At 52.2% G+C, this 11,219-nt stretch overlaps 1 protein-coding gene across 1 annotated transcript in view; it reads left to right on the top strand.

Annotated features, from left to right (window-relative positions):
• The window catches only part of psmc3 (proteasome 26S subunit, ATPase 3), a 19,912-nt gene extending 9,859 nt beyond the window's left edge, over window positions 1–10,053 (top strand). Inside the window, exons 6-11 of the mRNA XM_070898722.1 lie at window positions 1,306–1,449; window positions 2,102–2,250; window positions 4,371–4,467; window positions 8,000–8,145; window positions 8,473–8,554; window positions 9,659–10,053. Of these exons, the coding sequence (XP_070754823.1) occupies window positions 1,306–1,449; window positions 2,102–2,250; window positions 4,371–4,467; window positions 8,000–8,145; window positions 8,473–8,554; window positions 9,659–9,769 (729 nt within the window). The 3' untranslated portion in view covers window positions 9,770–10,053. The remainder of the gene's footprint in view (window positions 1–1,305; window positions 1,450–2,101; window positions 2,251–4,370; window positions 4,468–7,999; window positions 8,146–8,472; window positions 8,555–9,658) is intronic.
• The last annotated feature ends 1,166 nt before the right edge of the window (window positions 10,054–11,219 follow it).

Below are 11,219 nucleotides of genomic sequence, written 5' to 3'. Positions count from 1 at the left end.
AATGACTGAGCCCCCACAGCCCTCTGGGGAAGAGAATTCCAAAGATTCATCACCCACTGGGTGAAGAAATTTCTCCTCATCTTAGTACTAAATGGCCGACCACTTATTCTCAGACTGTGACCCTGGTTCTAGACTCTCCAGCCAGAGGAAACATCCTCTCTGCATCTACCCTGTCAAGCCCTGTAAGAATTGTGTATGTTACAATGAGATCACCTCTCATTTTCTCTAGAGTTTAGAAGAATAAAGGCCTAGTCTACTCAATCTCTCCTCATAGGACAATCCCCCATCCCAGGAATCAGTCTGGTGAACCTTTATGCCCTCCCTCTATGGCAAGTATATCCTTCCTTAGGTAAGGAGACCAAAACTGTACACAATACTCCAGGTGTGGTTTCACCAGGGACCTATATAATTGCAGTAAGACATCTTTACTCTTGTACTCATCCTTTTGTAATAAAGGCCAACATACCATTTGCTTTCTTTATTGCTTGCTGTACCTGCATGTTAACTTTCAGTGATTGGTGTACAAGGGCATCCAGGTCCCTCTGAACACCAACATTTCCCAATCTCTCTCCATTTAAAAAATACTCTGCTTTTCTATTTTTCCCACCAAAGTGGATAACTTCCCCTTTCTCCACATTATATTCCATTCTTGCCCACTCACTTGGCCTGTCTATATCCCCTTGAAGTTTCTTTGCATTCTCCTCACAACTTACATTCCCACCTAGCTTTGTATCATCAGCAAACTTGGGTATATTACATCTGGTCCCCTCATTGATTGTGAATAGCTGGGGCCCAAGCACCGATCCTTGCGGCACCCCACTATTTACAGCCTGTCAACCCAAAAATGACCTGTTTATTCCTACTCTCTGTTCTCTGTCCGTTAACCAATCCTCAATCCATGCTAATATATTGCATCCAATCCAATGAGCCCTAATTATGTTTAATAACCTCTTGTGTGGCACCTTTTTAAAATTTACTCTTTCCTGAATCCTTCCACCACCCGCTTCATTAGTTTAAAGCCCTGTGTACTGCCCTGGTTATTTGATTCACCAGGACACTGGCCCCATGCGGTTTAGGTGGAGCCTGTCACTCAGTGGGTGAAGGGCAAGCGGGGGCCACGTGAGAGTGGGAGCTCCCACCAATACCCACACTCGGAGCATTGGTCACCAAGTTCCTATTTGATTACAGGGGAGGGGTACAGCCAAAGAGCAGCGGCATGTAACGGGCTGCAGTGAGGGGCTCTGAGTGTGTGAGAGCCTGTCGCACTGGCCCTCCCTGTAATGGCCCTGACGTCTCTTTCTGCAGCTGGTTGAAGCCATTGTCCTTCCCATGAATCACAAGGAGAAGTTTGAGAATCTGGGGATCCAGCCTCCGAAGGGAGTCCTGATGTATGGACCGCCGGGAACAGGGAAGACACTGCTAGCCAGAGCCTGCGCTGCACAGACCAAGGTGAGTGGGGGAGGGGTACTGCAGAAACTACCATGCTTGGCCTAACTGTACCATCCAACAAACAATAAGTTTGACTGAGCGTCATTTGTTCTCACTTGCTTCGAGCTCATCATTAGACCTCTTACCACAGGTGAAATTTGTCTAACGGTCTGGTGTCTGTGTTTTGCGCCATGGGCAACTTGTGGTAGTTGGTCCCTAGCATGAACCAGCCCACAGTTCACCGCCAATCTATGTGTCTCACTCTCGCAGGCCACATGCATGACTTTTGTGAGCAAAGATGTTGTCACATTGGTGCAGGGAGAGGGCACTTTCCAGAATTTAAACTCTCCAGGGACAGTGTAGAGGGAGCTTTACTCTGTACCTAACCCGTGCTGTACCTGCCCTGGGAGTGTTTGGGACAGTGTAGAGGGAGCGTTACTCTGTACCTAACCCGTGCTGTACCTGCCCTGGGAGTGTTTGGGACAGTGTAGAGGGAGCTTTACTCTGTATCTAACCCTGTGCTGTACCTGCCCTGGGAGTGTTTGATGGGACAGTGTAGAGGGAGCTTTACTCTGTATCTAACCCTGTGCTGTACCTGCCCTGGGAGTGTTTGGGACAGTGTAGAGGGAGCGTTACTCAGTATCTGACCTTTCACCCTGTCCCCTCACTGTAGGCTACTTTCCTGAAGCTGGCTGGGCCACAGTTGGTTCAGATGTTTATTGGCGATGGTGCGAAGCTGGTTCGTGACGCTTTTGCCTTGGCCAAAGAGAAGGCTCCGTCTATCATCTTCATCGACGAGCTGGACGCCATCGGAACCAAGCGGTGAGACACCCAACTGGCATTTCATACCTGGCTCCATGTTATGGGGTTGGGGGGGGGGGGAGCGAATGTAGGTGTTCTGTTGGTTGGGGGGCAGGGGGAGGGTGGAGACAGTGTCAGTGTTCTGTGGGGTGGTGGGGGGGAGAGAGAGTGTGGGTATTCTGTTGGTTGGGGTTGGGAGGGGGTGGAGAGAGTGTCAGTGTTCTGTGGGGTGGGGGGAGAGAGAGAGTGTGGGTGTTCTGTTGGTTGGGAGGGGGTGGAGAGAGTGTCAGTGTTCTGTGGGGTGGGAGAGAGAGAGAGAGAGAAAGAGAGAGAGAGGGTGTTCTGCTGGTTGGTTGGTGTGGTGGAGGGGGGTGGAGAGAGTGTCAGTGTTCTGTGGGGTGGGAAAGAGTGGGTGTTCTGTTGGTTGGGATGGGGGGGGGGTGGAGAGAGTGTCAGTGTTGTGTGGGGTGGTGGGAGAGAGAGTGTGGGTGTTCTGCTGGTTGGGGTTGGGAGGGGGTGGAGAGAGTGTCAGTGTTCTGTGGGGTGGGAGAGAGAGAGAGAGAGTGTGGGTGTTCTGCTGGTTGGTTGGTGTGGTGGAGAGAGTGCCAGTGTTCTGTGGGGTGGGAGAGAGAGTGTGGGTGTTCTGTTGGTTGGGAGGGGGTGGAGAGAGTGTCAGTGTTCTGTGGGGTGGGAGAGAGAGAGAGAGAGAGAGAGAGAGAGTGTGGGTGTTCTGCTGGTTGGTTGGTGTGGTGGAGAGAGTGCCAGTGTTCTGTGGGGTGGGAGAGAGAGTGTGGGTGTTCTTTTGGTTGGGATGGGGGGGGGGGGTGGAGAGAGTGTCAGTGTTCTGTGGGGTGGGAGAGAGAGAGAGAGAGAGAGAGAGAGTGTGGGTGTTCTGCTGGTTGGTTGGTGTGGTGGAGGGGGGTGGAGAGAGTGTCAGTGTTCTGTGGGGTGGGAGAGAGAGAGAGAGTGGGTGTTCTGTTGGTTGGGATGGGGGGGGGGGTGGAGAGAGTGTCAGTGTTGTGTGGGGTGGTGGGAGAGAGAGTGTGGGTGTTCTGCTGGTTGGGGTTGGGAGGGGGTGGAGAGAGTGTCAGTGTTCTGTGGGGTGGGAGAGAGAGAGAGAGAGAGAGAGTGTGGGTGTTCTGCTGGTTGGTTGGTGTGGTGGAGAGAGTGCCAGTGTTCTGTGGGGTGGGAGAGAGAGTGTGGGTGTTCTGTTGGTTGGGAGGGGGTGGAGAGAGTGTCAGTGTTCTGTGGGGTGGGAGAGAGAGAGAGAGAGAGAGAGAGAGAGTGTGGGTGTTCTGCTGGTTGGTTGGTGTGGTGGAGAGAGTGCCAGTGTTCTGTGGGGTGGGAGAGAGAGTGTGGGTGTTCTTTTGGTTGGGATGGGGGGGGGGTGGAGAGAGTGTCAGTGTTCTGTGGGGTGGGAGAGAGAGAGAGAGAGAGAGAGTGTGGGTGTTCTGCTAGTTGGTTGGTGTGGTGGAGGGGGGTGGAGAGAGTGTCAGTGTTCTGTGGGGTGGGAGAGAGAGAGAGAGAGAGAGAGAGAGTGGGTGTTCTGTTGGTTGGGATGGGGGGGGGGTGGAGAGAGTGTCAGTGTTGTGTGGGGTGGTGGGAGAGAGAGTGTGGGTGTTCTGCTGGTTGGGGTTGGGAGGGAGTGGAGAGAGTGTCAGTGTTCTGTGGGGTGGGAGAGAGAGAGAGAGAGAGAGTATGGGTGTTCTGTTGGTTGGGGTTGGGAGGGGGTGGAGAGATTGTCAGTGTTGTGTGGGGTGGTGGGAGAGAGAGTGTGGGTGTTCTGCTGGTTGGGATGGGGGAGTGGGTGGAGACAGTGTCAGTGTTGTGTGGGGTGGTGGGAGAGAGAGTGTGGGTGTTCTGCTGGTTGGGATGGGGGAGGGGGTGGAGACAGTGTCAGTGTTGTGTGGGGTGGTGGGAGAGAGAGTGTGGGTGTTCTGCTGGTTGGTTGGTGTGGTGGAGGGGGGGGGAGGAGTGTCGATCTGTTTGGGGGTAGGGGGACATGGCGGATTGTCACAGGCACCTTGTTGTCTGGAAAGGGCAGGAACGTTATCGGGAGAGATGTTGGCACGGTGTTATTCGGTACCGGATTACCTGAGGAGTACCTGGAGCTGACACTTGGGTCGTGTTGCCTGTTGCAGGTTTGACAGTGAGAAGGCTGGTGACCGGGAAGTTCAGCGGACAATGTTGGAGTTGCTCAATCAGCTGGATGGCTTTCAGCCAAATACCCTCGTCAAGGTGAACACAGAACAATAAGTGTATGGCTCTGGGTGATGCCCCCTGCAAATATTACGTAACATTACAGAGGATATATGACACACACAGGCCATTGGGCCCAACCAGGCCATGCCGGGGTTTATGCTCCACTCGAGCCTCACCCCGTCTTTCCTCATCTAAATCTATCCACATAACCCTCTCTTCCCTTCTCCCTCGAACACTTGTCTAGCCTCCCCTTAAATTCCTCGATACTATTCGCCTCAACCATTCCCTGTGGGAGTGAGTTCCACATTTTCCCCACTCTGGGTAAAAAAAAGTTCCTTCTGAATTCCCGATTGGATTTCTTGGTGACGATCTTGTATCGATAGCCTCTAGTTATGCCCTTCCCCACAAACATGGAAACGCTCTGTATCTACTCTGTCAAAACCCTTCATAATTTTAAAAACCTCTATTAGGTCACCCTATTCATCCTTTCCTGATGGCTAAAGCCTTGTAATCCTTGTAAATCTTCTCTGCACTGTACAATACGCAGTGCTATAAGTGTGATCTAACCAAGGTTCGATATAAATTTATCATAACTTCACTACTTGTCAATTCTATCCCTCGATAAATAAATTCAGGTGCTTGGTTTGCTTTTATAATGGCCTTGTTGACCTGTGTCGCTACTTTCAGTGATTTGTGGATTGTACTCCCAGATCTCTCTGCTCCTCGAGCCACCCTCCAAGTAATAAGTGACCCCTCTATCCTCCCTACCAAAATGTAAGACCTCACATTTATCTGTTGAAATTAATTTGCCAATTGTATGCCCATTCTGCAAGTTTATTCATTTTTTTCCTGTCATTTGTTGCAGTCCTCCTCCGTAATTGCCCCCCCCACCCCCAGCCCAATTTGGTGTCAACTGCAAATTTAGAAATTGTGTTTTTGATTCCAAAGTCTAAATTGTGAACAGCAGTGGTCCCAGCACTGATCTACCCAACCACCTAAAGTGACCCTTTACCCTGACTCTCTGCTTTCTGCTACTTATCACCTGACTCCGCATTACCTGACATTTATTAGTCTTCATTAGTCTGTTATGTGGTAACTTATCAAAGGCCTTTAAAATCAAGATACATTACATCTACTGCATTACCCTTGTGTACTCTCTCTGGTACCTCATCACAAAACTCAATGAGGTTGGTCAAGCAACAGTTTCCCATTGAAATCCATGCTGAGTATTAGTTATTGTATTTTTGGTTTGTGGATGTTCTATTTTCTCCTTTAGCAGGGATTCCATTACTTTACCTACCACCGATGCCAAGCTGGCTGGTCTATAGATTCTTGGACATGTTCTATCCCTTTGTAAATATAGGTACAGGTTTGACGTCCAAAATCCGGAAACCTCAGGTATTTACAGATTTCGGAACGTCTTTGCCTGAGGGAGGTAGAGGTGGGGGTCGGTCAGGCCACCGGAGGCCTGGGAAGACGGGCTGGGGGAGAGGGGGTGTTGGATCGGGTGGGGTCGGTGGGTCAGGCCACCAGGGAGGAGGTCTTTGCCTGGGGAGGATGGGATCAGTCGGGCTTAGGCCGGAGGGGGGGGGTCGGGCTGGGGAGGGGGTCTTTGCCTGGGGAGGATGGGATCAGTCGGGCTTAGGCCGGAGGGGGGGGGGTCGGGCTGGGGGATGGGGTCTTTGCCTGGGGTGGGGGGGGGTTCGGGCCGGGGGAGGGGTCGGTCGGGCTGGGGGAGGAGGGGGGTTGTCAGGTTGGGGGATGGGGTCTTTGCCTAGGGTGGGCGGGGGTCGGGAGGGGGGGAGCGGGCCAGGGGATGGGGTTTTTGCCTGGGGCGAGAGCGGGGGTCGGGCTGGGGGAGGGGGTCTTTGCCTGGGGTTGGGGTGGGTTGGGCCGGGGGAGGAGTCGGTCGGGCCGGGGGGGTGGGGTTTTTGCCTGGGGGGGTGGGGTTGGGCCAGGGGATGGGGTTTTTGCCTGGGGTGGGAGAGGGTCGGGTAGGAATGGGGTCGGTCGGGGAGGGGGAGGGGGGTCGGAGGGGGTGGATGGGTCGGACCAGGGCTGGGTGAGGATGGGTGGCCAAGGTGGGCGAATCTGGATTTCGGAACATTTTCCAGATTCTGATGACCCCCGCTATGGATCGGCCTGGTGTCCAGATCCGTAACATTCCAGATTCTCCCACCTCAGCCACCCATCCTCTGGATTTTGGGACGTCACACCTGTATTACGCTAGCTGTCCACCGGTCCTCTGGCACTACACCTTTTTCTAATGAATTATCAAATATGTGTCATAAGGCCTCTGCTATCTCTTCCCTAGATTCTTTTAAAATGCGTGGATGTAATCCATCCGGATTTACCCTCGGAGTTTGATTAATTTATTTAATATATCCTTTTTTAATTTTAAATGCAATTATCTCATTTCTAATCTCATCATCCGATGTCATGTCTCCATGTTCTCTCTGCAAAATACTGAAGCAAAGTCATTATTTAATATTTCTGCCATCTCTCTCACTACTTGTATTCACCTGTCGATCCCTTAATGGCCCTATTCCCATCCCGACCTTCCTTTTTAATTTGTGTCTGCAAATATTAGCGCACTCCTGGGGTGGCCCCTGCTAATATTGGCGCTCTCCTGGGCACCCCTTCAAATATTGGTTCACTCCTGGGGGGCCACCTGATAATATTGGCGCGCTCCCAAGAACAGGCAGGAAAACAGGGTCCATCCCTGGTCTGTGCTGAGTGAGCTGGTCATGTCCGGGTCGGGTATGAGTTTTACAATTTGCCTCAGCGCCCCTGAGCAGTAAGCTTTGAGGCTTTGCCATGAAACGTTCCTTTAGAAAGGCTTTAACAGTCTGAAGGTTCACACTCAATGCCAAGAAGTCGTGGCCAAAGCAGCAGGGTTTCGGGTTGTATTAACAGGGCCATTCAGTATAAAACAAAACACATTTTGTGCTTGTACAAGAGCTTGAGTAGACCAGAAGTAGAATACTGTGCACAATTCTGGGGCCCCTGCATGGTCAGTGATATAGAGGCTCCAGAAAAGGCTGATTTCCAGCTTAAACAACCTTCCTTACTCCGTTGGGCTTAAGAAGCTAGGTCTATTCACTTAACAGATGTGTGATCAGGTGACATAAAATAGTTCAAGGACTAGATTGAGTTCCTCCTGATAGATAATTACAATGTGATGGATGGAGGTAGACTAGGGGGTCATTAATTATGTTGGGGTAGGGCTAGGTTCGATGATGGCTGGTGGTTTTTTATCCAGAGCATTGTAAACCTGTGGAACAAGTGGGGCGCGGGCGGGTGGGGAATTAAAGGGAGCTGAAATCCTAGGTAAGAGACACATGGACCTGTCGTCTCCTGGGCTACTTTTGATCATCTGAAGGTTGGAGAGGAATTCTCCCCAATTGTCGCTGGGTTTTATCTCTCCCTGGAGGTTACAGGGCTGCTGTGGGGGTGGGGGGGGTGGGTCGTGTGGGGCAGTTCCCCACCCTATTTGTATGTACCTGTGCTGCCCTTGCTCTGGTGTTTGGACATGGTTTGACCGGCCTGCCTCCCATTCCCCCTGCAGGTGATTGCGGCCACCAACCGGGTGGATATCCTGGATCCAGCCTTGCTGCGGTCCGGCAGGCTTGACCGTAAGATCGAGTTTCCGATGCCCAATGAGGAGGCACGGGCCAGGATTATGCAGATTCACTCCCGGAAGATGAACAAGAGGTGAGGGCATCTGTTGGATAGTCTGTGGGCCGCAGGCGGTCAGTCTAAGCTGCTTCCCCACTACAGACCGACCATGTCTCCCTGCTCCTGGTCTCAATGCATTCTGTGTCCCACTGGCCCCTGGAGACAATCTCTCTAACAAACCAAATGAGTAACGAGGAGATTGTAGGGGTGGGTTCTGTAACTGGGTGTAGTTAGAGATGCTGTTAATACTGTTAATGTGTGCTGGTGAAGTCCCTAGTTAATAGTCCCAGCATTAAGTTGTGGTGGTGGAATCTTAGTTAATGACCGGTGGGTTAATACTAACTCCCTGATGTTTCTCCACAGTCCTGATGTGAACTATGAGGAGTTGGCTCGATGTACCGATGACTTCAATGGAGCTCAGTGCAAGGCTGTGTGTGTGGAAGCGGTGAGTAGAACTCCCGGAGCTCGGGAACAGTGTCGGGATAGAGTGATCTCCCGGAGCTCGGAACAGTGTTGGGATAGAGAGATCTCCCGGAGATAGGGAACACTGTTTGGATAGAGACACCTCCCGGAAATCGGGAACAGTGTCGGGATAGAGAGATCTCCCGGAGCTCAGAACAGTGTCGGGATAGAGAGATCTCCCGGAGCTCGGGAACACTGTCTGGATAGAGTGATCTCCCGGAGCTCGGGACAGTGTTGGGATAGAGAGATCTCCCGGAGATCGGGAACACTGTTTGGATAGAGACACCTCCCGGAAATCGGGAACAGTGTCGAGATAGAGAGATCTCCCGGAGATCGGGAACAGTGTAGATCGGCAACAGTGTCGGGATAGAGAGACCTCCCGGAGATCAGGAACAGTGTCAGGATAGAGAGATCTCCCTGAGATCGGGTACAGTGTCGGGATAGAGAGACCTCCCGGAGATCGGGAACAGTGTCGGGATAGAGAGACCTCCCGGAGATCGGGAATGCTGTCGGGATAGAGAGACCTCCCGGAGGTCGGGAACACTGTCAGGATAGAGACACCTCCCGGAGATCGGGAACAGTGTCGGGATAGAGAGATCTCCCGGAGATCGGGAACAGTGTCGGGATAGAGAGATCTCCCGGAGATCGGGAACAGTGTAGATCAGCAACAGTGTCGGGATAGAGAGACCTCCCGGAGATCGGGAACAGTGTCAGGATAGAGCGACCTCCCGGAGATCGGGAACAGTGTCGGGATAGAGAGACCTCCCGGAGATCGGGATAGAGAGACCTCCCGGAGATCGGGAACAGTGTCGGAATCGAGAGATCTCCCGGAGATCGGGAACACTGTTGAGATAGAGAGAGTGGGTGGGTGATCGGAACGGATTACGGACATGGTTATGAATAGTTGCCCGAACGCTGTGTACAGGCTGTGCTGCCCATGCACCCTTTACATTGGCTACTCCTGTATGAAACCCACACTCAACACTCAATGGAGGATGAGTTGACATGGGTTTTGCCCACTCTGGATTGTGAGGGGCCCGGGGCTGCTCTGCTGGTTTTCTGATCGTGTTTTCTTTTACCCTGACAGGGCATGATCGCTCTGCGCAGAGAGGCAACAGAGCTCACACACGAGGATTACATGGAGGGCATCCTGGAGGTCCAGGCCAAGAAAAAGGCCAACCTACAGTACTACGCCTAGAATACATGGGCACCGAGAGCGGCAGGGGAAGGGCATCTTAGAACACAGGCACCATAGGGGGCAGGGCATCCTACAATACTACACCTGGAACACATGGGCAGCGGCAAAGGGCAGGGGAGGACATCCTAGAACATAGGGGGCAGGGGAGTGATATCCTACAATACCACGCCCGGAACACGGGCACTGAGATGGGCAGGAGAAGGACGTCTCGCGGGTGTAACCCACTGTACACGTTCAATATCTGCACTTTTATTCAATAAAGTGATTGGCTTTTTCCACATTCATTGGTGTGGCCCAGCCTAGTATGTGGAGTATCTACACACACTGGCAGTGCACAGGACAGCCCCATCAGTCTCTTGGTCCACTGAAGGGGGGAGGGCGCGCAGACAATTTCTCACCCAGGGTGGGCGGGCGGGCGCTAAGGCCTCCTGCAGAATAGCGTCAGTTAGCGGAGACCCAAAACCGGCAGCCCGCTGGTGATGTCAGCACTAGCCTCGCGGGTCACGGACTGGGCCGCACTACGCTGGCGGGACAAAAAGTATCGGAGGAGTTGCGCGCTGTAATTTTTTTCCCGGCAGAGTTACCGGTCCAGCCTTTTGTGATCTGTTCCACGGGATCCATGGTGCAGCTCCACTTCTGTGTCGGTCTGCGACCACGGCACCCCACGTCCCCGGTGTGGTGGTGGGGGCTCCTCGCCCCACTGCAGAGCTCGCAGTGTGCCCTCCCCTTTATCGGAGTGGGGAGGGCTGTGTGCTCGCGCCAGCGCTGTGTGGCTAAGGCGTGAAGTGCTGGAAAATTTGCACGCTTGCCCCGCCGCTGACCATCAGGGGAGCGTCCGTCATTGCGCTCCATTTCCTCTCGTGGGCGGTACCCCCCCCCATTTTGTGACCGGGCGCAAGATGTCCCGCCTCGCCTCGGTTACTGCCCTCAAACTGGGAGATACCAACTTTCGACCCCTCTGTATCCACTCTATCAAAACCTTTCATAATTTTAAAGACCTCTATTAGATCATTCCTCAGCCTTGTAATTTCAAGAGAAAAGAGACCCAGCCTATTCATCCTTTCCTGATTTGTATACCCTCGCATTTCTGGTATCATCCTTTTAAATCTTCTCTGTACCCTCTCCTTATGATATGGTGACCAAAACTGTACGCAGTACTCCCAAGTGTGCTCTAAACAAGACTCGATACAGATTTAGCAGAACTTCTGTACTTCTCAATTCTATCCCTCTAGAAACAAACCCTAATGCTTGGTTTGCTTTCTTTTGGCCTTATTAACCTGTGTCACTACGTTCAGTGGTTTGTGTGTTTGTACTCCGATCCTTTTGCTCCTCCACCCCATTTAGATTCTTATTTTCCAAGTAATGTGTGACCATGTTTTTAATACCAAAATTTAACACCTCATACTTATCAGTGTTGAAATTCATTTGCCAATTATATGCCCATGCTGCA

Source organism: Pristiophorus japonicus, chromosome 14, assembly GCF_044704955.1.
Source record: "Pristiophorus japonicus isolate sPriJap1 chromosome 14, sPriJap1.hap1, whole genome shotgun sequence".
NCBI classification, from domain to species: Eukaryota; Metazoa; Chordata; class Chondrichthyes; family Pristiophoridae; genus Pristiophorus; species Pristiophorus japonicus.
The sequence above is the reverse complement of the archived record's forward strand: the minus strand, read 5'-3'. Positions and strand labels throughout refer to the sequence as shown.